We start from the raw sequence: 27631 nt of genomic DNA, 5'->3' as shown, positions 1-27631 counted from the left end.
AGTTCCTATTTTCTGAAGATCATATCTGGTTGCCATAAAATAGTTTATAAGACATGTTAAACTGCGAGGAAAAAGTACAATCTGTAGAGAAAACAAATATCAGAATCAGACTCAGATTCAGATACAACTCAGATATTTTTATTATGAAACAAGAAATTTTGAATAATTAAGATTAATATGTTAATGCAAAAAGCAGAGAATATTCAAGAAAAGACAGGTAATGGAAGCAGAAAAAAGAAAATAACTTTTTAAAATCGATAGAAACCAAACTACAGATCCAGGGAGCTCAGAGAATGTCAAGAATAAAATTTCACTTGACACCATCCCAGACCCCTAAAAAAACAAAACACCTTCAAACCTAGTTGTATCGGATTCAAACTGCAGAATACCCAAGACAATGAGGAAATTTAGTAGTAGAAGAAAACCACAATAATAGCCAATATCTCATCAACAGAAGACCAAGAATAAGAATTGCAGTAGAATAGACTTATCAGTAACCACACAAGCCTTAAGTATGCAAATACTTAAAGTTTGTAAAGAAAAGACTGTGATATAGAGTTCTATATCCAGGGAAATTATTCATCAAAAGTCATGGTGAAATAAAGAGTTTCTCAAACAAAGCTGGAGAAATTCATTTCCAACAGAACTGTTTTGCAAGAAATGTTACAAAAAGTTCTTCAGGCAGAAGGAAAGTGATGTAGCTAAGAAACTCTGAGGTACATAAAACAAGGAGTATCAGAAAAAGAACAAGTGACAGTAAAATAAAATATTTTATTTTTCTCATTCTGAATTTATCTAAGGGGTAACTGTATAAAGTAATAATATTAACAACATGTGATTATAGAATATCGATAACATGAATTATACTCATGAAGTATACTATATATAGTATACCTACATACTCATGAAGAGGCACGTTATTTTAAGGTAGATTTAGATTACTTAAATGTGTATTGCAAACTTAGAATAGTTATAAATGTATATACCACAAAATTTTCAAAAAGAAATGTAATATACAGTAATTGACTTGCTAAAAACTGAAGGCCTCCACTGCCCCGCAAAGAAAGAGGTTAGATAGAGTGATGTAAAATACTGATTACAATCAGGAAAGGCAGAAAAACTGGGACAAAGACATTAAGAACAAATACAATGAATAGAAAATGACTGTAAGCAAGGTAGATATTAATACAACAATATCAATGATCACTTTAATTGTGGGTGGTCTACTTACAAAAATTAAAAGACAACTGATCCAGCCCACGACCAGGCAGCAATCCACTGGATTCCACCCCCTCCCCCCTGCTCCTCTGGCCTCTTGGCTGTACTGACATCTGGTTCCACACTACAAAGACACAGAGGACATTGGACCACCAGACCACTGTACTGGGTAAGTTGGAGCAATCATTACCTCCCATCAGAATTGGGACTATCTTCAGGGGAAGGGCAGCTGGAACCTGCAATACAACTCTGCAGAGTTCAACCCTACAGCAGGGCACAGAGCTCAACTTGGGACTTGCAGCCAGAAATCTGCCTGAATCTCATGGGTCTGCAACTGGCTTGCTGAGACTCATTGACTTATATCTGCACACTGCTACCCACGTTGTCTATTGTGAAAACAGAGACATACCCTGAAGGAGGCCCTTCATTTTTATTTTTATTTTTTATTTCCAAAATTAGTATTATTGGTTTGTTTCTTTTTCCTCTTTTCTTTCTTTTTTTCCCCTCTTATCTTTAATTTTTTTCTTTTCTCCTACTCTTTGCAAATTTTTGTTTTTCTCTCCTTTTTTTCTTCTTTCTTTTCTCTTTCCTTACTCTCTCTCTTACACTCACTCTCTTGCTGTCCCATACTGTTCATCTCTCTTTTTGTCCCTCTTCTGGCCCTCATTCAGAGTTCTTTATTTTTCTATTATTCTCTTTTTCCTTCTCGCCTGTGTCCTCTGGCTTCACTGCTAACCTTCCCCTATGCATCTACCAATCTGTCCCTCTCTCCCCAACTCCTTCTAACTCCCCATCCTGAAGGATAAAGTGTTATATTGAAGAGTTTATTCACTATAATCATATGTTGAGTTGGTCCTCAACCTTGATTTAATTCACACAGTTAAAGGTGATACATTAATAACTACCACAAAATGTCATTTTCTAAGATGTACTTCATGCAATGGTGTTGCTGATTGTATCACTTGGGCTAAGGTGTTGTTATTGATCTAGTCAATGATCCTTCCTAGTATAATGATAATGAGAGCTTCAGAGTCATTAGAGACTAAAAACTTAAAGACCAGCTATATCTGTAAGTCACCTCAGAGAAGTAATAATTCCATAAAGGTTCTAATTACAAGCAACAAAGATACTTACAATAAGCAATTCCAAACTATCAACCCAGGAGTTAAACCAAGGACAGTACCAAAAACAAAAATGAGAAGACACTTAAGCAAGGCACAAACTCAGACTTCCATCCCACCAAGGGTCCCTAGGGGAAATGAGGTGGAAAAGTCCAACAACCAACCACCTGGTCACCCTGAACTGATAGCACAGGAAGTAACAAAACAGATGAATGAGGCTCTAGAAAAATTCAAAGCAGAAATAATTTCCCAGATATCTGCAGAGATGGTGAGCAGAGTGAAAGACGTGATTAGAAGCTCTAGAACAGAAACAGATAAAAAATAGATGAGCTCAGAAACATGTTGGAAGCCATGAATACCCAGCATGAGAAAGAAATGGAAATAATGATCACCCAACATAAGAAAGACATGGAATCGATGAAACAGATTCAAACAGATATTCAGGAGATCAAAAACTCCATTGAAAGTATCCACAGCAGATTAAGGGAATCTGAAAATAGAATATCAGATATAGAAGACAGGATCACGGTTAAAGACCATGAAAACAAAAATTTCTTAAAAATAGCAAGGGACCACAAGAAATCAATCCAACAGCTGCTAGATGATGCAAAGAAGAATAACATAAGACTGATAGGAGTCCATGAAAAAGCAGGAGAAAGTATAATTGACATAAAAAAGAAGAAATAGTGGGAAACTATTTAGAAATAGAAAGAAGTAATAGTGGAAAACTTCCCAGACAGAGGTAGAGAATTGGACATACAGATAAGTGAGGCATATAGAACTCCAACTAGCCATGATAAAAAAAATCTACATCTAGACATATAATAGTCAAGATCCCAGAAACCCAACAGAAAAACAAAATCCTACAAGCAGTTAGAGAAAAGAAAAAAATCACCTCCAAAGGAAAGCCCATCAGAATCACAGCAGACTTCTCAACACAAACCCTCAAATCAAGGAGAGCCTGGAGTGAAGTATTTCAAGCCCTAAAAGAAAATAGCTTCCAACCTAGACTGTTGTATTCTGCAAAATTATCTTTCAAAATTTATGGGGAAATTAGATACTTCCATGACAAAGAACACCTGAGAAATTTCATGAACACCAAACCAGCACTACAAGCAATTCTAAACAATATCCTAGAAAAAGACAATGAAGGTCACAACTCCATGAGGCCCAACAGAGGGAAGCCACCAGGCAAGGTCAGACACTAAAGGGAAAAGGGGGAAAAAAGAGAAGAAATAAAAGAGCCAACAAAAGTAAAACATCATGACAAGGATAAATCAATATCTATCAATTATAACCATCAATGTTAATGGCCTCAAGTCACCAATCAAAAGAAATAGACTGGCAGAATGGATTAAGAAGCAAAATCCAACAATATGGTGTATACAAGAAACACAGCTAACTCAAAAAGAAACTGACAGACTGAAAGTAAAAGGATGGAAAACAGTTCTCCACACCAGAGGAATGCAGAAAAAAGCAGGGCTAGCAATCTTATTTGCAGACAAAGTAGATTTCAAACCAAAACTAATTAAGAGAGCCAAAAATGGTCACTACATCCTTGGGAAGGGAACAATCCAAGAGGAAGAGATGACAATACTAAATATATATGCACCAAATAAGAATGCCCCCAACTATGCAAAACAAATATTAATGGACATGAAAAACCAAACAAACACTAACACAATTGTAGTGGGGGACCACAATACCCCACTATCACAAATAGACAGATCATCTAGACAAAAAATTAACAAGGAAATTCTAGAACTGACCCAAGCTATTGAACAAATGGACTCAATACATGTTTACAGAGTATTCAACCTCACAAAATCGGAATACACATTCTTTTTGGCTCCACATGGGTCATTCTCCAGAATAGACCACATGCTAGCTCATAGGACATGTCTAAGTAAATGTAAAAGAACTGAAGTTACCCCCCATATATCATCAGACCATAGTGCAATAAAATTGGAGATCAATAACATAAGAAACCACAAAACCTCCACAAACACATGGAAACTGAATAACACCCTCCCGAACAACCAATGGGTCACAGAAGAAATTAAAGAAGAAATTAAACAATTTCTACAAATAAATGAAAATGCCACTACAACATACAGGAATCTATGGGACACAATGAAAGCAGTTCTACGTGGGAAATTCATAGCAGTGAATGCCCATATTAGGAAAACAGAGAAAACTCAGATAAATAACCTAATGCAGAACCTCAAGCTGCTAGAAAAAGAAGAGTATAATAAATCCAACGCTCGTACAAGAGAGGAAATTATAAAGATCAGAGCAGAAATAAATGCAATGGAGACCAAGAGAACAATACAAAAAAATCAATGAATCAAAGAGTTGGTTTTTCAAAAGAATAAATAAAATTGATTAACCTTTAGCCAATCTTATCAAGAAAAGGAAAGAAAAGGCGCAAATACCTGCAATTAAGAGTGAAAAAGGTGAAGTCACAATAGATCCAACACAAATCCAGAGGATCGTCAATACCTACTTTGAGAAACTGTACTCCAATAAAATGGAAAACACAGAAGAAATGGGCAGATTCCTAGATACATATGAATTGCCAAAGTTAAATGAAGAAGACATAGAAATTCTAAACACCCCAATTACAATGAGTGAAATTGAAAATGTAATAAAAAACTTAGCAACGAAGAAAAGCCCAGGTCCTGATGGCTTCACTGCTGAATTCTACAAGACATTTAAAGAAGAACTATTGCCATTACTCTTTAAACTCATCAAGGAAATTGAAAGGGAAGCAATACTTCCAAATTCATTCCTGGAAGCAAGTGTTACTTTGATTCCAAAACCAGGGAAAGACCGAACCCAAAAAGAGAACTATAGGCCAATCTCCCTAATGAACATAGATGAAAAATCCTCAACAAGATACCGGCAAACAGAATACAGAAGGTTATCAAGAAGATCATACAGCCTGACCAAGTTGGATTTATCCCTGGGATGCAAGGTTGGTTAAACATTCATAAATCAATAAATGTAATACACTATATTAGCAGAGTCAAGGACAAAAACCATATGATCATCTCAATAGATGCAGAAAAGGCATTCAACAAAATCCAACACCCATTCTTGATAAAAACCCTACAGAAAATTGGAATAGAACGTCTTTATCTCAACCTAATTAAGGCTATCTATGAAAAACCAACAGCTAACACACTAAATGGTCAAAAACTGAAAACTTTCACGTTAAAATCAGGAACAAGACAAGAATGCCCACTATCACCACTCCTGTTCAATGTAGTTCTGGAAACATTAGCCACAGCAATTAGAAAAGAGAAAGAAATAAAAGGAATAAAGATAGAAAGGAAGAAGTTAAACTGTCATTATTTGCTGATGATATGATACTTTACATAGAAGACCCAAAAAACTCTGCCAAAAGACTTCTAGACTTAATTGACAGATTACAGTAGAATAGCTGGATACAAGATCAACACTCAAAAAACAATTGCCTTCTTGTACACAAATAACAGACTCACTGAGAGAGAAATTAGGGAAAAATTCCTTTTATAATAGCATCCAAAAAAATGAAATATTTAGGAATCAGTCTAACAAAGGAAGCAAAAGAACTCTACACTGAAAACTATAGCACTCCGAAAAAGGAGACTGAGGAGGATATAAGAAAATGGAAAGACATCCCTTGCTTCTGGGTAGGAAGAACCAATATAGTGAAAATGGCCATACTTCCAAAACTACTATACAGATTTAATGCAATGCCAATTGAAATTCCAACAATATACAGAACTAAAGAAAACAATCCAAAAATTCATTTGGAACCAGAAGAGACCTAGCATAGCAAAAGCAATTCTAACCAACAGAGACATGGCTGGGGATATCACAATCCCCAACTTGAAACTATAGTGCAAAGCTACTGTGATAAAAACAGCATGGTACTGGCAAAAGAACACACCCGAGGATCAGTGGAATAGATTAGAAGATACAGAAGCAACTCCAGACATACTCAGCCACCTCATCTTTGACAAAGGAGCCAACCACCATCATTGAAGGAAAGACAGCCTATTTAATAAATGGTGCTGGAAAAACTGGATTTCAACCTGCCAAAGATTAAAACTAGACCCATACCTATCACCAAACACTAAACTAAGATTGTAGTGGATTAAAGATCTAAATATTAAAACAGAAACACTAAACTTGCTGGAAGATAAGTTAGGTAGAACTCTTGAAGACATTGGCACAGGAAAAGACTTCATGAACAAAACCTCAGTAGCATGGGAACTAGCACAAAGAATCAACAACTGGGATATCATCTTATTAAAAAGCTTCTGCACTGCAAAAGAAACCACTAACAGAGCTAACAGACAACCTACAATGTGGGAAAAAATTTTAGCAGCTGTGCCTCAGACAAAGGACTACTATCTATACAAAGAATTGAAAAAAATCAGACCCCCCAAATTCAAAGACCCAATTCAAAACTGGGCATATGAAATGAACAGACATTTCTCAGACAAAGAAATAAAAGCAGCAAACAAATATATGAAAAAATGTTCAACGTCACAGGTCATTCGAAAGATGCAGATGAAAACAACAGTGAGATTCCACCTCACCCCAGGAAGAATGGCTGCTATCAAGAAATCAACCAGTAACAAATGCTGGTGGGGGTGTGGGGTGAAAGGAACCCTTCTGCACTGTTGGTGGGACTGTAGACTGGTGCGACCACTGTGGAAATCAGTATAGAGATACCTCAAAGAACTAGGACTAGAGGTCCCATTTGACCCAGCTATTCCCCTGCTGGATATCTTCCCAAAAGAATTAAAAGAATCATACCACAGCGATATATGTGCACCCATGTTCATAGTGGCACAGTTTGCAATAGCTAAAGCTTGGAAGCAGCCCAAATGCCCATCAATTTGAAACTGGAAAAGGAAGATGCAGGTTTTTTTTATAAACTGGAGTACTACTCAGCCATAAAGAATGAAAAACTAGAGTCACTTGTAGCTAAATGATTGCATATAGAGGCCATTCTCTTAAGTGAAATAAATAGGACACACATGTGTAAATACTGAACAGTTTCACTAGCATGAGAAACTGATAGTGTAAACAAGGGTTAAAATGATTAAAATGAATAATTGATAATTTGAAATAGGAAAAAATGTCCAAAGACATAGGGATGAAGGGAGGGGAAGGGGAAAGGAATGGAGGGAAAGGAAAAACTATGAGAAAAGAAAAAAAAATGGAAATGAAATCTATGTAAATAGGGAAGGGTGGAGGGGTGAAGGGAGCACAGGTAATGGGGAAAAAAATAAAAACCAAGATACATCATGTACAGGTACAAACACCCAATGATAAATGTAAATGAATTGTATACCTAAAATGTACCAACAAAAGAACTTTGATAAAAAAGTTAAAAGACAGAGATTTTCAGGATGAATTAAAAAAAAGACCCAATTACATGCTGTTGACAGGAAACTCTCTTTAAATATAAAGACTCAGCTTAAATTTAAAAGGATAGAGAAAGATATACCATAATAATGCTAATCAAAATAAAGCTGAGGTAGATATATGAATTTTAGAAAAAGTAGACTTCAAAATATAAAAATATTATGAAAGATAAACGTGGCATTGCTTAAAAAGAGTCAATTCTCCCATAAGACAGCAATCCTAATACTATGTGCATGTAATAACAGAGCATCAAAGTACATGAGGCAAATACTCATAGAACTGAAAAGAGAAATAGATAAATTTGTATTATAGTTGGGTTATTATAGTAATCCAAGATTATATTAGTATTACAGTATAGAGATGTTGTATGGTAGAAAGAATGGATGAATCCTAATGCATATGTATTGCCAACTGAAAGAAAACACTGAAAAAGAGACATATTATGTGATTCCTATTTCATGACATTTGGAAAAGACAAATTTATAGACAGGGAAAGTACCAGTGGTTGCCAGGAGTTCAGGCAGGGTGGAGGAAAGGTTGAATAAGACAAGCACAGAAGACTTTTTTAGGGTGGGGAAACTATTTTGTCTGGCACAGTATGATGGACATATGACATTAGCATTTGACCTGTAGAACCTTATAGCAGAAAGGATGTACTGCACAACAAACTTAGATATATAAACATCCTTTAAAAATCACTGAAGTGTTTAGAGAATCCCAGGGGTTGCATTTTAGAGAATGTAGAAATAATTTGGCATGGTAGTGATTTTGGAAATGAGAGGAACCTATGAACTAAAGGCAAAAGAAATTGTACATGAGCACTCTACTATAGTTGATAAAGTTATTTCCCAGGAGTAAGTTAAACATTCTGATACTGCTGTACATGTGGACTAGAACTGAACAATTATGTTAATAGACAGCTGATGCTAGGATCCAGGTTTCTCACTGTTGAAGTAAGAAATTACAGATAAATAAAGGGAGAAGGATAGAATAATCTATGTGATAATGAATTAGAGTCTGAATCTTTGAATTTATGCTTAGCTTAGTATAGGTGCATATAAGGACACAGAAATTGTATAGATACGTGCATATATATATGAGTTAATACACACAGATGTATTTCCTTGCTCCATTAGCTGAGAGGCTTAAGAGCAACAGTAAATCCTCAGTAACAATAAGCACACCTACCATACAAATCTTAGATTTTAATAACACTCTACAATGAAAATGACTAGAACTCTTTGGAGAAATCGTTGATTCCAGATTGGGTTACAGGTTATAAAAGATGATCTTGAAGCCATCTGCCAGAGCCAGAAAGTTAGCACGTATTCAAATGTTTTCCTCTCTGAATTATTACCATGAATCAAAAGCAAACAGGAGTCAACTAAAGGTGCTCTCCATGAGTGGGAACAAAGAACAATGAAATACAGTAGGACTGGATTATAATTTGAAGTATGTAATGATTAGCCATGTGTTCCTAGTATTATAAATAAATATTGAATAAATAAGCAAATGAAAGAATAGATTTTTAAAAGCCCCATCCAAAAGAATATGAAATAATAGATGCAGCTAGTCCACTTTCAAGGATGAAAAGCAAAATTCCCCACTCCTTAGGTGTGTGCTGCACACAGTGACTGTCTTCCAAGGCGTGAGGTATGGAAAAGGGGAAAAGAGTGCACTTTATCATGCAGAAACTTGGCAAACACAACCTTATCTAGGTGATCAAGGTGATCAAAGTCAATAATAGCATCATAAATCATACGGGTAGGAAGTGTTCTTTTTTTTTTTTTTGGTACTGGGGATCGAACTCAGGTCCTTTCGCTTGTGCAGCAGGCGGCAAAACCACTGAGCTAAATCCCTGGCCCAGGAAGTGCTCTTGAAACGATGTGATAGCACTTTACCTTTGTGATCTTCTCTAGTCTAATCATGGGAAGAACATTAGACAATCCCATTTGAGGGACATTCTACAAAATATCAGACCTACTACTCCTCAAAACTGTAAAGATTATGAAAAAAGGACAGTCTGAGAAACTATTTCAACGCAGAGAAGCCTAAGGAGGCACGAGAATTCAATGTGATGTGGGACCCTGGGTGGGACACTACCAGAAAAAGAACATCAGATAAAAATTAAGGAAATCTGTACAAAGTATGGCCTTGGGTTAAAAATAATGTATCAGAGCTGGGTTTGGTGGTGGATATGTGTGATCTCAGCACTCCTGAGGCTGAGGCTGAGTGTAAGTCCCATCCTAGCCTGTTGACTTAGTGAGACCCTGTCTTAAAATAATTTTCTTTTTAAAAGGCTGAAAATGAAGCTCATTGAAAATGCCCCAGGTTCAATCCTCATCACTGTGCCCAAAAAAGGTATTAACATTGGTTCATTAACTATAATGGATTTTTGCACCACAGTAATGTAAGATGTTAATAAAGTAATAAGGGAAGTAGGGTGTCAGGTACTGTATATGGGAACAGTTTGTACTGTCCTATCTTCATAATTAAAAAAATAGGTTGACATAGTACATTGCAAAGAATTTTCTGAATTTCATTGCCTTTAGTCATCAGAGTAGTTTTGTAAAGTAGTTACACCTTTTTATTTTCCTCAGGAGGAGAAGAAAATTGAAATACAATGCAGTTCAATGATTTATATGAGGTTCCTGAAAGCCCATCTCCTGGGACACATTCCTGGAAGCTGGTCATTAAAACTTCTCTCAATTCAAAGCCTACCTTGGATGTCAAGTAGAAAATTGGATGAATCAGCCAAATACTTGGTTCTTTACTGACCTGTCACTAAATATTTAGATACCTTATTGGGTATCTTATTTGTTATATCAAAATATTTCATGCCTTGAAATTGTGCTGGGAAAAAAATTACCTGTGTCCATCTTAAGGGAATAAGAATATATTAGTTATCATGGCTAGAAAAGATGTGCTTCTAATTTAGTGAAAGAAAAAATATCTATTTAATACCACTTCTATGGAGAATTAGCATTTTATGTGAGACTAGAAGAAAAGCAAAAAAAACCTCATTTCAGTTACTCAGACTTTAATAGGATGAAAGATAAGATATCTGTGAGAGGAACATTATTTGTAGAGAATGTAGTTCAAAATTAGCAAAAATGCATACTCCTTGTGTAGGCAAATTTCACTAACAAATGAAAATTAAATATTTTGCTACACACATAAGCAATAGAAAAATGACTGTAACTCACAATTAATTATTTTTTTCTCCTCCATATTTTCATTCTCAATGGATAACCATTGTATTCCCAACTAATCTATTCCTAAAAGAGGAATAGCTGTCATTTTTCCCTGGTCATTTTTTCCTATGTAATCCAAGCCTGGAAAATCAGCTCATTTCATCTTTCAATATCTTGGGATTTTTGCTAAAGCTATTGAGAAAGAGAAATTCTCCCTTTATTGTGATCTATTGAACTGGTGACATATATTCCAGCAGCTATCTTTCCATTCCTGATAAGAAAGCCTACCTGAAAGGAAAGCCAACCAGAGGAAATGAAAACTGAGATGTAGAGATGAGAAGGAGGCAGGGAAAGAGTATGATTTCTGAACATCTACATACAGCTATGCTATACAAAGCTATACCAATTCCTAGTATTTCAATGACAACAGCCAACAATTTCCTAATTCTAGAAAATTTGGCTTAATCCAAATTGGGTTTTGGTTAATTAAACTGATTTAGTCATGCTTAGCCATCTTTCCTTTTCCTTTTCCTTTTCCTTACCCTTTCCTTTCCTTTCTCCTTTCTCTCTCTCTCTCTCTCTCTCTCTCTCTCTCTCTCTCTCTCTCTCTCTCTCTCTCTCTCTCTTTCTAGTTGTCTTAATTTGTACTCATTATCAGAGATTTAGTTGAGGACAAAAATTTCTAGGCTACCCTGTCCTAGAGGGCTCTTCTCTCTCTGAAATCTTATATGTACTTACTATTTGCTTGGCTTAAAGATATTTCTTGAGTTGTGGAGGACATTATCATACAATTTTTTCTGTGTTTATGATTCGTTTATTAGTAAGACTAACCTCTCATAGGCCTCCATTTTCCAATACCCTGTCCAACCGCGGAATTTACAGTTGATTTTTTCTCAAATCTATGTGCAAAATCAAAGGGGAGTTTTATTCACTGCACAAATATATAATTTGTTCTAGTAACTGAAGCCCAGTAAGGCTCACAGTTTGTACAGTTTGTTTTCCATAATTCACAAATGAAGAAATGTTTTCTTTAGAACCTATAGGAAATTAGTCAAAGCAAAAAGAAACTGACGTCTTTTAATTATTCACAACGTATTGTCACCATCTCTGGGGCATTACATATTTTTATCTTGTTTATTCCTCACAATTACTCTGACAATTAAGTCATATTATTTTTATCTTAAAAACTGGAAATCAAGGTCAAGGAAGTAATTTGTCCAAGATCACAACCTAGTAAAAGTTCATGCATTCTTTTATATTTGTATTCTCATCATTTAGCATAGTGTCTGATACATAAAGGACACACATAAAATATTTGGCAAATGAGTGAGAGAATGAATGAAAAAACACCAGAGCCAAGATTAAAGTTTGTTCTTTTTCATTTCCAATCTCCATTATACTGTTACTTTCAAACAGGATCATAGCCAAAATACTTCTACATTTTTTGGTTTTGTTTTTAAATTACATTGAATTACTAAGTACTAATCATGTGAAGATTGCCATTTCTAGATTTGAACATCATAACTCTGTTACAGAGATGAGGTACAGTAAATGAAACATTTTGATTAAGTGCTAAGAGTTTGAGATTAGGAGAGAAGACAAATGCAAATCTTATTTATTCGTTCCATGGCTTGGGAGAAGTTACTTACATAACTTAGATTATTCATTGATAAAATTGGGATAATGATAGTATTTTCCTTGTAAGACTGTTATGACAATTAAATGAAATTATGCTCAGCATTTTATGCAGTATATACTAATTCTTTATTAGATATTATTATTATTATTGTGATGTTAATTTCCTTTAAAATCTGAACCAATATTCTCATGTCCATGCAAGACAATAATATAATATATAGGCTATTTAATTTTTCAGGTATTTTTACTAATTTAGCTGTGATTTAGAATATTGTGGAAAGTGTAGCTAGAAACTTCAGTTATTAATTGATCAACAGACATTCATAGGAAAATTGTCTTAAAAAAGTAATTCTAATACTATAGCTATTTAAGCTTTTAATATATAGATACTCAGAGACACAAAGTTCACAGTCTTATTACCTACCTGGTTACTTGAGCCAGAAATTAGAAATGTGCTCCTTGCCCCTATAGTGTCATTAGATACCTTCATGTCTCTCACTACATTTTCAACTAATCACTGAGCTTTTGCTACTTTTATAGCCCCAAATGCCATTTTCTTATCCCTATCACTTTTACCACTGATTCACTGAAGCCTTGACTAACTGATTTAGAGGCTTTTGCATATTCTAAGTGTAAGTCTATGAAAAGTCTACTTAGGGCAAGAAATTTTCAAGATACTTTTCATGGGATAACAGGGCCTGCTAATAGACTGCATGTGGAGCTATTAGAGAAAGAGAAGGATTATGGATGTCTGAAACTTTTGGTTGAGGCTGATTAGTGGTGACATGTTCCGAAACAGGAGAAGCTGCTGAAGGAGCAAGTCAGAGAGCTGGGATTAAGAGTTTGGTTTAGATATGAGCTTGGTAGATGCTCAATATATGTTCTCACAAATGGAGCAATTTTGCTCAGTAATAATTTCTATCCATTTTTTTTTCTCAAGTGGTATGCCTTGGTTCTTTTCTTTCTCGTTCACTGGAATTACTTCACTGAATCCATACTTACTAGAATGACTTGTAACTCAAAATGAGCTTTACTTAATAACCCAGGCAGAATTAGATTTCTGCTTCCTCTGTGGCCTCATAGAAATTTAGTGATGTGTATGAACTACTAATCATAGTTATACTAGTCACTAGGTATACAAAGATGTATAGTCCCATGCCCTCAATGAGCATATGGCATAATAGAAGTAGAGGGACACACCCACAAACTATTTACTGCAATGTGATGAGTGTATGATATACAGGATGCTACAGAAAGATAAAAAATTGCAATCAGGCAAAGGCATTCATATTTACTGAGTGTGTATTTGTCACTACAAATGTGTGTTAAATTAATTGTGCTATTTCATTTAACAATTACAACAGCCCAGTGAAGTAAGCATAAGTGTATGACCACCTAAAGTTATGGAGCTTGACATGACAAAATGAGTTGACAAACTGACGCTGACTTCTATGCCATTTCTTCATCACACAGAACTCAGAGAAGGCTTCACTGGAGGGATAAACGACCAGAAACCAGAAGTTGGAAGGTCATTCCCAGCCAAGGGAGCTATGAATGTCCAGCTACAGAGGAAGAAAAGATCTGGAGCTCAGTGTCCACAAGAGATAATGGGGGAGATGAGGCCAGGCAGATAACACCATGCTGGGGAACCTGGATTTTATCTCAGTGAGTAGCAAATGAAGAATCTTGAACACAGAAATGACAGAATCACATTTCAATGCAGAAAAATTACTCCAGTATAACACTTACTGAAAACTGCTATCAAAGAATTTATTGCAGTGTATAATTGTTTCCTAATTTATGTACATCCCCCTTTTAAAGTACAGAGTTTAACTGAACTCTATTCCCTGTACTGTGTGTGTGTGTGTATGTGTGTGTGTGTGTGTGTGTGTGTGGTACTGACTTTAATTTAGTCTTATATTACTTCCTTTAGTGCCAAGTACAGGGTGTGGGGCACTGGAACAATGTACAGTAGCAACTGAAAGAATGAAAAAAAGATGAAGGGAGAAAAAAGCGCTGAGACTAGAATTTAGGGTCTTTTAACTCCAAACTCTACTAAATGTAGTTTCTATGCATAGCTTCCATGTACAGTTCTCATTAGTTTTAATAACAAATTTTAAAAGATCTGCATAGGCAATAACAATTTTGAGCCATTCTGTGGAGAAAAAAATCAAAATACTGCCACCTTTAAAGGAATATACTGGTCCATTGTTTACTTGGTATAAAGAAGATATAGTAATGATAATCCATCATGGAAAGTTTTTATACCATAGAAGGTCCTAAATATATGACATATTTCACAATTTAGCTGTTTCCCATTCCCTTAATTATTTTATTTAAAAAGCATCAATAAAGATAAATTAAGTTTCCTTAGTTTTCAGTGTGGAGAAAAAAACCAGAAGGTGTTTTTGGCATAAAGTACCAAGTGCAAGCACATACCAGAAATTCAACTGGTATTACTGCTTTGCAAACAATAGGTAAAGCTAAATGACCAAGGCAAAGGGAGGACAACCATCAGAACCACCACCCACATCTCTGGGGTCTTAGTAAGGTTGTCATGGACAGAATCTGTGGGTACCGCCATGTGAACAATTCAGCTTCCGTGGGAGGGTGGATGGGCCATTGTGATTGACTGTCCCAACTGACAAAGAATAAAAATTAGGATGAAAAATTAAATAGAGAACACTGAGTGCTTCCTGAAGATGAGGTCCCTTTTTTATGTTGTTTCCCTTTTCAACAAGCCTAGGAAAGAGGCACTGTCTCTATCCACCTTTTACAGATAAGGAAATTAAGTAAATTATCCAGGAAACAGAACAGGGAATTGAACCCAGGTCATTCAACTGCAAAGTCCTGAGTTTGGTCACTGTGCTACAGGCCTCCAGGATGTCTAGAATAAGGAGATGTCTAAACTGCAGGTCAGAAGAGAAAGGGACACTGGGTTCCAACCCATAGATCTCACTACAGGAAGCACTTGAAGCCAGGTTTCAGGGAAAGAGCTCTATTCTGGTTCCTTCACTATCTATTTTCAGAGCAGGGCCTGACTTCTGAGCCTCTGACAGCCCATGGCTGCCACTTCTTGGGCTCCGGAATTTGAATCTAAATTTTCTGTTTGTTTCTGTGACAGCCGATAAGCCAAGCTATGTAAAGATTTGAATTTTCACAGTTTTCTGCTTCTGGCAGAAAAGTAACACATCTATGAGTGTGAAATTGCTTCACATTTTAGAAAAAAATCATACTATGGAAATAGAAAATTTGTTTTCTCTTATTTTGTTAAAAAATCATTACAGTCAGAATTTGCACTCATGGGCTCCTCCCACATATTGCAGGGCTTGGTTGGCCACTCTTTTCAGCAAGGTCTTTGTTAGAGCAGGAAATTTCTTTTTTTTTTCTTTTTAAATGAATCACTCCTAACAGACTTGGCTTTGACTTTCAAGGTGGTAGGTGTACAGCTGAAGAGTTTGCATATGCTTGAGGGTAAACATGAGTATAAAGCTATTTGAGAGCACAACTAATCTGTAAGAAATCATGAGTTTCAGTTTTGCTCATTTTCCCCATTTTGAGAAGTCAGTGAGGAATTATGAAATAAAAATCAGCCTTGGGCCAGTGATCCTAAATTTCAAGGCACTCTTCTCAGTCTTTCCATTTTATTCTGGGTCAGGAGCCCTGATTACAAGATAAGAAGGTCTGGGGATCCCAGGGGGCGATGCATGACTGCTTAGCTGAGTAGCTCACATCAAAGGACGGTCTTTTTACCAAGATGTAGGAAGGACAGGATCAAAAACCTCTGTGATCCTCTGACAGTTGCTGGTCTACAGCCCAGCCTTCTGGGAAAGAATCTTTGTTCAGCCCACCCTAAGATCATATTTTCAACTGTTAATAAAATAAACAAAACTTTGGGCAACTACATGCAAAAGCTTTTCTCAAGTCTCACATAATCAAATCAATATTTATTGATTATAAATCAACGTTGATTTAGTTCAAAATATTTACAAATACTCAAATAGCACATCAAGTATTTTTTAGTGAGGATTTTTCATTGCTAACATTATTTTCTCCAAGCGTATTACTCATTCAGTCAGAATTCTTTTGGATTACCAGGGAAACATTTAGCTTATTAAATCAATAAAATTTCTATGCATTGAGGAGCCAAAACATCATACTGCAGATCTTTACATGTTTAAATTATAACTGCAATTATATTTATGTGTTTATAGATTAAAATACACACAAATGTGCATATACAACAAAGTGAAATGAATTCTAGCTCTACTGTTAATACACAATATAACCCAGAGAAATTTATTAACCCTCTCTAGTAACTAAAAAAATTGAACAATTATTATTATGTTTGAGATCAGGAGAAATGTTTTAGAGATATAAACTGAAATTTCATTAAACTTTCAAAACAACTTTATTAGAGTGGTATTATTATCCCCCTCTCACACATGAGAAAACTGAGGCACAGGGAAGTTGAGTAACTTGATAAACGTTATAAAGCTAGAAAGAGGCAGATCTGGGACAATGGGGGTTATTTGACCTCAAATCCTTTGTTCTTCTCATTGCTTTAAACTGTTGACTTTTATAATGATTAAAGACAATGTATATAAGGCAACTAGGTTAGGACTTTGCTGATAATATGTCTTTCATAAACTTTAGCCAGTATTATTAATTAATAAACAACAGATATGTAACAATAGGGCTTCATTGAATAGGATCATAAATATATATGATTATGTTTCTTCAGTTTTTAAGGTGAAATTGTTGGTTATGCACTTCTCACAAATAGATTCACCAATATTTATGTCATGGCAGACATTTTACTGAATATTCTTGACTGCAGAGATCACTCAACACACTTAGAGTGCACAAGCTGCTAGATTAGACTACAGGCCTGAGAACTGTCAGTTAAAAAGATCAGTCACTACACAAAGATCAAAAGTGCCACCCATACAGCCTACCTATTTGCTGCTAAGAATGGCAGTGGATCTTAGCAAGTGCACATTAACATGAGGAATTTGATTGTGTTTGTCACTACTGTGAGCCTTCGTATTTTGCCTCTTACTAAAGCTAAAAAACATCTTTTGCCCCAAACACAGAAAGATAAATATATGATTTCACATACATGTAGAATCTGAAAAAAGTGGAACTTATAGAAGCAGAGAGTAGAGGGTGATTGTTAGGGGCTAAAGTGGGAGACAAGCTTTCACTTATAAAATGAACTACTACTGGGGATCTAATGTACAGCATGGATGGCAATGTGTATGTTAACTAATACATTAATATACATATACATCAGGTCATCATGCATACCCTGAATATATACAACCTTTACTTTCCACTTGGGTATTTTAAAGCAAAATGTCTAAATTTTAAAAATCTTTTTAAATTTAAAAAATACTGATGTGCTATTTCAATTTTCATTCAATCCTCATGTCAGTAAGCTTTCTCAGGCATTTTGCATTTCTGGTTTTAATTCTGGGCTCTTTGGATCAAAGCACTAGCATCTCCCGTAAGCAATTCTATTTTCAGGTCTATCGTTATGCCTAGAATCCTAGCCTATGATTTTAAAACAATAACCAAACCGAAAAAAATCTCTCAAAGACACATTATTATAGCTAATCACTAATCATGTATCCCCCGCCATGTATCCAGCAGTTTTTCTCTTTTATCTCAGACAGAGTCCAAGTGCTAATTCTGTCCTCTGGCAGGATAGCTATCCTACTGTTTATTGCTTCTTATTCCCTTCATTATTCCATCACCAATTACACTGTCCACAAGGGATTCTATGACACAAGGGTCTGTTACTAGAGATCAAATACATGTAACAGCTGTTTATTTGCAAAAAAGATGCAACGAACACATGGTACAGAAAGATGCTAGCTTTTTTTTATTTATCTTAGATCAATCTCTTTTTTAAGTTTTCAATTTTGCACATATGGCAAACAGCTGTATTTTTTTCCACTAAATTCCACTGCAGTAGAAATTACTGAAATCTCACTGATACTCCCAGATAGCCAAGGCTTCACAGCACAAAAAACAGCTCATGTACTCAGTATTAGTTTCTTACTATGTGTCAGGCACTATCCTGGAGACTTCACATACATTATCTCATTCTTTATACATCCTAACTCCCTGATATACATGGAGTTACTAGGCGCCATAGCTAGGATTTAAGCCCAGACCTGCCTGACACTATCTTCCCACTAATTTACACTGAGAATGAGGGAGAAGAATACAATGGCATAAAAGGCAGGAAGAAGAGTAGACAGATAGAAGGGAGAAGGACAAGAGAGTCAAACATCCTCAATTACAAATTCATTAAACAAACGTCTATTGAGTACTTAGTAATGGCTGAGCATAGTGTCTACTCACAAGACAAGTATCTTGTCCTAGAAAGGTATTTCTGACTTACAGAAGTAGACTGATCAGCAAACAACTGTGTGTTCCACCACCAGCACAATCCTTGGAACGGTTAAGACCTCAAGGAGAGAGAATGGGTCCCAGTCAAGGATACTAGGGAAGGCTTCCCAGAAAAGGGGTCTTTTGAGCAAAAATGTAAGAAATGTATGCATGTTCTCAAGTTGACTAAAAGTAGAAAGTTACAGCAGGCAGAAGGCAAGGCAGGGGAGCATCACAGAAGTGTGGCAGATGGAGGGATATTATTATGGTTTATATCTAAAATGTTCCCCAAAGTCTCATGTGTTCAGAGATGGGACTTTGAGGATGTGACTGGATCACAAGGGCACTATACCCATTAGTGGATGGATGTGCTATTAAGAGGTAAGGCCTGAGTGGTAGAGGGGTTCACTAAGTTGTGACCTGGAAGGGTGTATTCCTGTCTCTGGCTCCTCCCTTCTCTCACTGCTTCCTAGACATCATGGGTGGAGCAGCTCCCCCCTCCCCCTGGCCATGTCCCTCCACCATGCTGTTCCAGCCTTGGAGCCAGCCAACCATGGATGGAACACTCTGAAACTATGAGCCCAAGTAAATTTTTCCTCCTTTAAGTTTCGAGCATTGAGCATTTTGACTCAACAATGGGAAAGTGACTAATACTTATGCTCAGGGAATGGCATGTGTCAGTGGTCTGCAGAACAGTGTATATATTGATGAGATAAGAGTGAAAGGGAAGGTAGCTTTCACAGTATGGTAGGATCAGGGATTAGGAAAGGGAGTAAGAAGGGAAGAGGCATAACAGGAGGAGGGGCAGATGAGGAAACAGAGGAAATGGAGCTGCCAGCATGACTACTCTGTGTAGCTTAATATATGAGGTTATCATCAGCCATTAAATCATATTAATTGGTTTATCAGGTGCTTTTTATCATGACTATGGACTATGATAATTTTGGTTCTTTTTATGACTATGGAGTATGATAATTATGATAAAAAAGAGTGATAGATACAAGCATAATGATGATCTTTAATTATTAGAGTCCTAGGGTCCAAGGAAATAAAGGAATAGCCTGAGAGAACCAGGAGCTTGGTAGAGATAAGAATTTCTGAGCTTTAGACAGCTGCTGATATAAAAGACACAAAGACAGATGGGCTATTTTATTGTCCTCCAGGCATCACTGGGGCTGGATATCAGGCAAAATGCAGAAGGATCAGAAGAGAAGACAAGATGATAACATCATTATTTCTTTCTTAAAAAGTCTTAGAAAGTAATCAAATGCTTCAAGTTAAGCAATTTAAAAGCATCTTTGAATTGGTAATATGTCAATCACTATAACATAATTTGAAAAAGTATTCTGATGGCCAAGCACAGTTAAATATTACTGGGACTTGGGATTCTATTTCATTGCTTCTTGGACTGATACATTTTCTCTCAGGTGAAAAGATATATAATGTCAGTCAAGCTTTTCTTGATCTGGTGGCTTAAGAACAAACTCGACGACACCCTATGTCTTCAAACTGTCAGCTCTCAACTCTAACTGTAATGTTTCCCCATAGATGAGAAATGGGATTTAAAGAAAGGGAAAGATGATTTTGTATCCTAAATTTGTCAAGCAACTCTTCTCAATAATATAGCTCCACTACAGAGAATACACTATAGCATCAGAATAAGCCTAATAGCTGATTCTGTATTCAATAAAACAAAATTTCTAGTGTAAATGAGTAAAAGACATTGCTCATTACAGCCAATAATTGGACTTTGTACAGCTGCCACTTAATTTTCAGAGCAATTTTTTACTTTTGGTTTGCCATTTCTTACACCTCTGTACATGGGTCATTCCCAGTACATACACTTCAAATGGGAGTGGGAAATATTTGGTGGATATCAGATGGTTTCCAGGCAACTATTCTAGAGGGTAGAAGCATCCCAAAGGCCACTCTAAAGTTAAAAGTGGATAACCTATACTTTGGTATCAAAATATACCTGGGTTCAAGGAGCAGCTTTACATCTTAATAATCTTGGAATAGGATGTATGCAAAACACAGCTTAATGCCTGGCACACAAATGACACTCAATGCATTCATCATATTGCTGGAAAATGATTGCTGTAAATATTAAAGAGAAAAGCCAGAACCTAAGTACAACAGGGTTCCTCACTTCAAGGGTGCAATTTATATTCATTCCATCTTCCTGTGAAATGGAGTGAATTTCTCTGTCGCCTTCTCATGAATATCGAGAGCTATAAGCTTGCCTGAAATGGTGACTAGTTCAGGAAATTGACATCTTATATGTCCATTTTTAGGACATGTTATTATTATTCTTTATAAGGAGGTCTGAAAGTTGAGATTAATAAATAGAAACCATAGTATAGTCTTACCATTTTTGTCAGCTCTCCTCAGGATCTGGAAAGAAAAGTGGAAAAAATTTTTTATCACAATTTTAGTAAATATTACAGTGAACATCAGGCTTAATCATAATTCATCTATTATTAAACAAAAGAAATTCCATTTTAAAGTAAATGTTTCCCAACTGAGCTTTTCATTTATAATAGCCCAAACCTGAAAACAATCTAAATGTATATCAATAGGTGAAATGATAAACGAAGTATAGCATATACATCTGATGGATTAATAGTGGACAATAAAAAGAGATAGTCATTGATACATATAAAAACTTGGATGGAAATCAAAGTAGTTGGTCTGAGTAGAAAACCTGGTCCCAAAATACTACCTACTGTAATGGGGGTGGGTGGGTATGAACAAAACATATTATACACATTGAAATCCACCGAACATGTGAAACTAGAGGGGAGGGAGGGAGAGGGAGAGGGAGAGGTACAAAGGAACAAATGATAAAAGGATGATAGATAGATAGACAGATAGATAGATAAGACAGACAGACAGGCAGACAGACAACCATCTGGCCAATATAATACATAGACAAGTTGTATACTGTACCAAGGAAAATGTCCCTCTATTGTATTGTATAAATTTAATCACTTGTAAAGGGCCCTTGAGGATCATTTCTTCCTGAGTAACTTGTAGTTACAGTTGAATAAGTGCAGCTATTCTTATATTTAGATTAGAACTTCTTGGTGGCCACCTGAAAACATGAGCACTAGTTTTTATTCCTAAATTGTGTGTTTCACTGATTTCTACCATGGGTACAGTATTATCCTTTCACTCAGTTAGCTTCACAGAAATGCGATATAGATAAAGCTATGTCATCACTACTATTCTTTTGTTATAAAATATATCCAAGAAGTTTTCTCAGGAATAGATAGGTATCACTCTGACCAGTGTGCATAAGAAGTTGGTTCTTCTTTTTACTACATTGATTTAATCACTGCAAGAGGACTACTTTCAAGAGGAGAAGCTACACTTAGAACACAATGTTACCCACATTCTTTCCACCCCACGGAGGTAACTGCTGGTGGGGGCTTTGGGAATCCATCCCTCCATCACTACCAGCTTTTTCCTCTTGCCTAAACCAGAAAGCCCCAGCTGAGTCAGGGAGACATGAAGCACATCCTCTCTCTTACCTATGATACACTCTAAGATTCTATTTCAAGTTCTATTGTGGCCTCATGGGTTGCAAGTGACTAGAATAGAAATAACCACATACAGAGACTTAGATCAAAGACTTCCATCATTTCATTTCATAAAGAACAATCATAAGTGGCATTCGGTCTCTTAAAGATGAGATTAAGACAATAGCCGTGTTACTACGATGGTTCTTGTAATCAAATATGAACAGAACAATCTCTGCTGCAAATTTTGCCTCTGAGTCCATGAACTAATAAAAAATGTGCTGCAGATGAGAACTGAGTTCATTATGTTGTGTGAGTACAGTGTGGGTCAGCTAATCTTATTGTTGCTATCACTAGAGGTATTGTAAATACATTTAAATATTATGGCTGGGTTTAAAGTGTAAAAAAGTAATATTGTGTGTTTGCTACAATTCAAGGATTAGCAAGCAGATTCTTTTACCTGGGAAGATGTTATTTGATGGCTTTGACTGAAATTCTTCATTCTTCCCTTTATGTTACTAAAGGCAAATGTCAAAATGTACATGCAATCTTGAGAGCATGAAAGTGGACCCAATCACCATTCACTGAACTAATATTTGCTAAGTGCCTTATATCATATAGCAAGTTAAAATTCATATGGGATGGGCTAGTGAGTCACACGGTGTACTCTTGAGAAACTGGGATGTAGGACAGAGAGTGGGGACTCATGACAAACCCGATGTGCCACCCAAAATGGAAGATCTAGGGGTTGAGTCACGGTGTGTGGCTTTGGACATTCAAGAAATAGTTTGGGTTGTGAGCCTCTAGTGGCCCTGAGGATGCAGAGAAATGGGCACTGGAGGAAAGACGGAGAAAAGGTAATTAGTGCATATACTTTCTTTTCTTCAATTTTTGTCTAGGGTAAGTCCAGTTTGGAAAACAAGGTAAATGTCATCATTGTTCACCCTAATTTTTCTTACCAATTAGGGTAGACTGTGATGATGTTACTTCTATTCTCCCAAGTGGACAACCTCACTCAAATAATCAACTGTGGATTCTGACTAGGTGAGACAGATGTGTGGCTGTAATGGAATTTGGACATGGAACAGTGGCGTTGGAAAACTGCTCTGATGGTCCCCTGTCCAGCTCACTTCTCACTCAGATGAATACCTGGAGTGCTTCAGAATTGAGTATTCTTCTGAGCAGAAATTATTACTTATTTTTACCAAGTTCTTGACCAACAGGCTCTTGAGTTCAGGGTATACATGGCTGTGTGTGCTGGGGTAGGGGAAGGAAGGGAAGCCAAACACTTAAAAGTCGCCTCTCTCCTTCCCAACATTCCAGCCTTGCACCACCTAACCAGTGAAGTGGGGAAAGGCCACTTCCTTCCCAATTAAAAGTCAAGGGAGAACTGTTGGAAGAGGAAAGTGACATTGTGTGGGCGGAGTTGCAACTGCTTTCACTTGGGATTTCTTTTGCTTTGAGGAATAAGTTGAAGCTCATTTTGTCCTTCTGCACAGTAGCAGAGTTGCTTAATGTGATGGCTCAAAGGAGCATTCACATGTGTCAGGGACTAGTGCTCTAAATGCATGTTTATTTTCTGTTATTTGGAATACAGCAACCTGGGAATGAGAGCACACTAGTGGAAACGGGAAAACAAGTGTTATCCTCATAGTGCTTCTGTGTGGCTACAAAATGGACTCCCTCGGCCTTATCTGTGGCTGACAAGATGTGGACCTGCATGCATCAGCCTCAGCCCAGCAGGTATTCAAGAGTATTTGTGATAAACTAATTCTTAATGCTGCCATTTTATAAACAAAATAATGCAAAGTAGACTTACAAAGAAACGGCTCTTATATTAGTTTGTGGATTTAGCTACTGCTATTTATGTATTCAACATGGAACAATAATATAATTATAATACCTCAAATTTACATAGCGTAGATTCTTTTTTTTTTCCCCCCCTTACTTCCCTAAACTATGAGATCTTTTTTTGTACACCCACCTCGGGAAGTATCTGACTTACCTGAATTATTATTGCTGATTTAGAGAGAAAGAAAATAAAGCAAATGTCAACAATGTGCTAAATCTTTCTGATTTTCTTATTAAATATCTGTCTCCAGTTTCTCACCAGCTGGACACACCTAGTCATGTCACTAATAATATTCTCAACAGCAGTTTAAGCATTTCTTAGAAGACTGATTATTGTAGTGATATTTGAATATAAACCCTGGAAATTCGTTTTCCTCGAATTTGGAAATTATTCTGTGTAATACAGAAGTCCCCAATGGTTTCATTTCTGTTCTTGTTTGAAAGATAACATCTATCATTTATTTATTACAATCTGAGTAGAATTTAAAAAGCAATCTTTTTTAGCAGTGTTACTAGAATATATTAAACCTAATCAAATAAAATGATATATTTATAGTTCACATTTTATTTTGCTAAAAGCAACATGATGTGGAAATGAATAATTCAAAAATTCCAAATAAAAAATCCTTTTTCATGTCACATATTTCACCAGAGTTTTAGATCTTTCACAAAATAACTCCAAAAATGTACAAGCAAAACCTTTTCTATTTGAGACAAAATCCAACAGCAGTTATTTTTTTGGTAGACTCTAGCATTTTAATGACAAACAAGCATGTCAACACCTTTCATGTAGAATCAGTTTCCTATTTTTATTTTTAAATTCTAGAAACAGACCTAAGAAGGCAAGGATTCAGACATGAAAAATTCCCTTCAGGGCAGGGACCTAATGCTGTTTGTTTACAGAACTTGAAAATAATCGTGTATATATAATAATAAATGAAATTTTACTTTCCTCTTTTAAAAAAAGCACAGTTGAACATTTGAGCCAAGGTTGGTATGTGTCCCAAGGAGGCTGACTTTCCATTTTCATAGTTATAATCTATCTCCACAATATCACCAATATGTATTAACTGCTTAAAAACTAAATCTCAAGAAAGCAGTTGATACCCTTGGGGTCAGAATACAGATCAGGTCAGAAGACTGGCAGTCCTACTTGTCGAAGAATCACCTACTTGGCAACTTAGTTGTCAGCCTCCTGATCACATGGTTTTTAGGGGCCCTGACTGAGGGTTTCCTTCTCAGGCGTGCTTTCTTACCTCTCCCTGCTCCCAGCTCATTTCCTGGAAGGCTTTATGGACATAGGGAATGCATCAGCCTGTTAAACCGTTAGGACAAATATCATCTGATTACTTCAAACCAAGCAGAGACAAATGCGCCAAAACAATGTGGTACTTAAGCATCTGATCCGTAGGAAATCAGACACTTAGGTTTTGGTGGGAAGAAGACGGCTGGCCAGAATGCCTGGATGCCCAGCTGAAACTGCACCGTGAGAAGGGGAGAAGGCATCTAGACACATGATTGAACCTTCTCTCCCTCTTGTGCCTTCAGTCACTTTTAATTACTAATAGGAGTTTTCCTACCAACTAAAAAAATTCTAGTCAATACACTCAAAACAACCAAGAAGGTTCCCTGCCCCTCCCTTCCATTATCTTCATCATTTTTGTCTCATATTTATGATGCTAATAATTTGATTTCTGCACATATTCATCTTTCCACAAATAAAGGTATTTGGCCTCCGGCCCACCTCCAATTCACTTGGATTTTAATAAGCAATGATAGCTCAAAAGGCTAAGGGAAAGCACGCACAGCACTCCTAGATGCCCTTTGTCCCTTTTCTATCATCCTAAACAAGTAGCAGCTAGAAGTGTCCCCACTGAGTCAGACACCACTACCTGGGGAACGGCATGGATATGGCAACACAGGAGCTAAGAGAGCTGGAGCCCAAGCAGGCAACTGAGGACGAGGAAAACCACAAAACCCAAATAGGCAGCGAATGGAGCTGGGCAGCAGGGTGAAAAATACAGAGAACAGAAACAGCAGGAAGGAAAAGTGAAATAAACTTGAGAAATCAATAAAAACTAAAATTGTTATAAAGATAGAAGTCACAGCATGTAGGCAGAGAAATAGCACAGAAGAGAAAGAAAGCATGGCCATATCAGAGAAATGAAGGAAGGCAATTCCGAAGCGGGGTGGGGGGGGGGGAGAGTAGCAGCGAAAAAAGAACGATCTTAAAAGAGAGATCGTGGCCACTGCTGCAACAGGAAAAACAAACAGAGGTGTTCAAAGTAACTGTTTCCCAAGCGCTGGGTAGGGCCGAGGGCAGGCCATCTCCAACCCTGCGCTCCCTGCCCTGCAGGCCAACGAGGTCGCCTTCGGCAAAGAGACACGAGAGGGACGAGCTGTTGAGTACCACAGAATGGAAACCCCCAGCTGTTGGGAAGCCTAACGTGAGGACGTCGTTAGAGCTGTTAATCCCCCAGCCGCAGGTCTGGGACAGCCCTTCCACAAGTTGAGCGAGTCTTTTCCCGTGCTTTTTGCCCTGGTGGCTGTCTGGGGGCTCGGGGACAAGGAGGAGTTCACATCTGTGTCTGGGGACTAACCCCGGCCGGGCAGCACTAAGTCGGGACTCCTTCTCAGGGGAAGAGGAGTGGGCTGGGAAGCCCCCCAACTCCTGCCCTCCGTACTTACGTCGAGGAAGATCGACATGCCCTTGGACAGCTGCAGTGCAGAGCTGAGCTCTTGTGAGGAGTTGGAGGACGGCGATGTCTCCCGGGACTCCTCCATCCTCCGGAGCAGGACGACGCGGGCGGGCCGGGAGGATGCACCTGCGGGGACGGGCGCTGCGCTATCGCGGGCTGGGGTTCCGGGCGGGCGGGCGCTAGCTCCCGCACCTCCTCTCTCCGCGCGCCCGCGCCCGCTCCCGCTCGCTCTCGCTCTCGCCGCCCCCTTCCTCGGCGGACGCGCCCGATCGGACTCCTCCCTGCACTTAGCAACAAGCAGGCGCCCCCGCGGGGGGACAGGCTCTGCCCCCCCCCCCTTCCCAGCCCTGCTCTGTAGTCTAGTGCTTATAAAAACAAATCCATAATTCGTAACTCTGGTTGTACACTGGAATCCCCTGTGTGTGTGTGTGTGTGTGTGTAACAACTTTAAAATGTGGCCCCAAGTTCCTATGGAGAAGTGCCCCTGCTCCAAATCTGAAAGACTGTACCTGCCAAGGCAAGGTGGGTGGATAAGAAGCCTTATGGTTTCACCTTTCTCTGTG

At 37.4% G+C, this 27631-nt stretch overlaps 1 protein-coding gene across 7 annotated transcripts in view; it reads right to left on the bottom strand.

Moving 5' to 3' along the window:
* Necab1 (N-terminal EF-hand calcium binding protein 1) overlaps positions 1 to 27631 on the bottom strand; it is a 272176-nt gene that overhangs the window by 158094 nt on the left and 86451 nt on the right. For 4 of the 7 annotated variants that reach the window (XM_087190576.1, XM_087190573.1, XM_087190574.1 and 1 more), the window contains exon 3: positions 21367 to 21391. In XM_087190576.1, the coding sequence (XP_087046702.1) occupies positions 21367 to 21391 (25 nt within the window). Of the gene's footprint in view, positions 1 to 21366; positions 21392 to 27057; positions 27356 to 27631 lie in introns of those variants that run through there. The other 3 variants (XM_087190575.1, XM_087190572.1, XM_013071189.3) reach the window with 2 other exon arrangements.

This window comes from Heterocephalus glaber, unplaced genomic scaffold (genome assembly GCF_053883595.1).
Source record: "Heterocephalus glaber isolate CG9 unplaced genomic scaffold, H.glaber_assembly_v1.0 deba00001553, whole genome shotgun sequence".
Lineage (NCBI taxonomy): Eukaryota > Metazoa > Chordata > Mammalia > Rodentia > Bathyergidae > Heterocephalus > Heterocephalus glaber.
The sequence above is the reverse complement of the archived record's forward strand: the minus strand, read 5'-3'. Positions and strand labels throughout refer to the sequence as shown.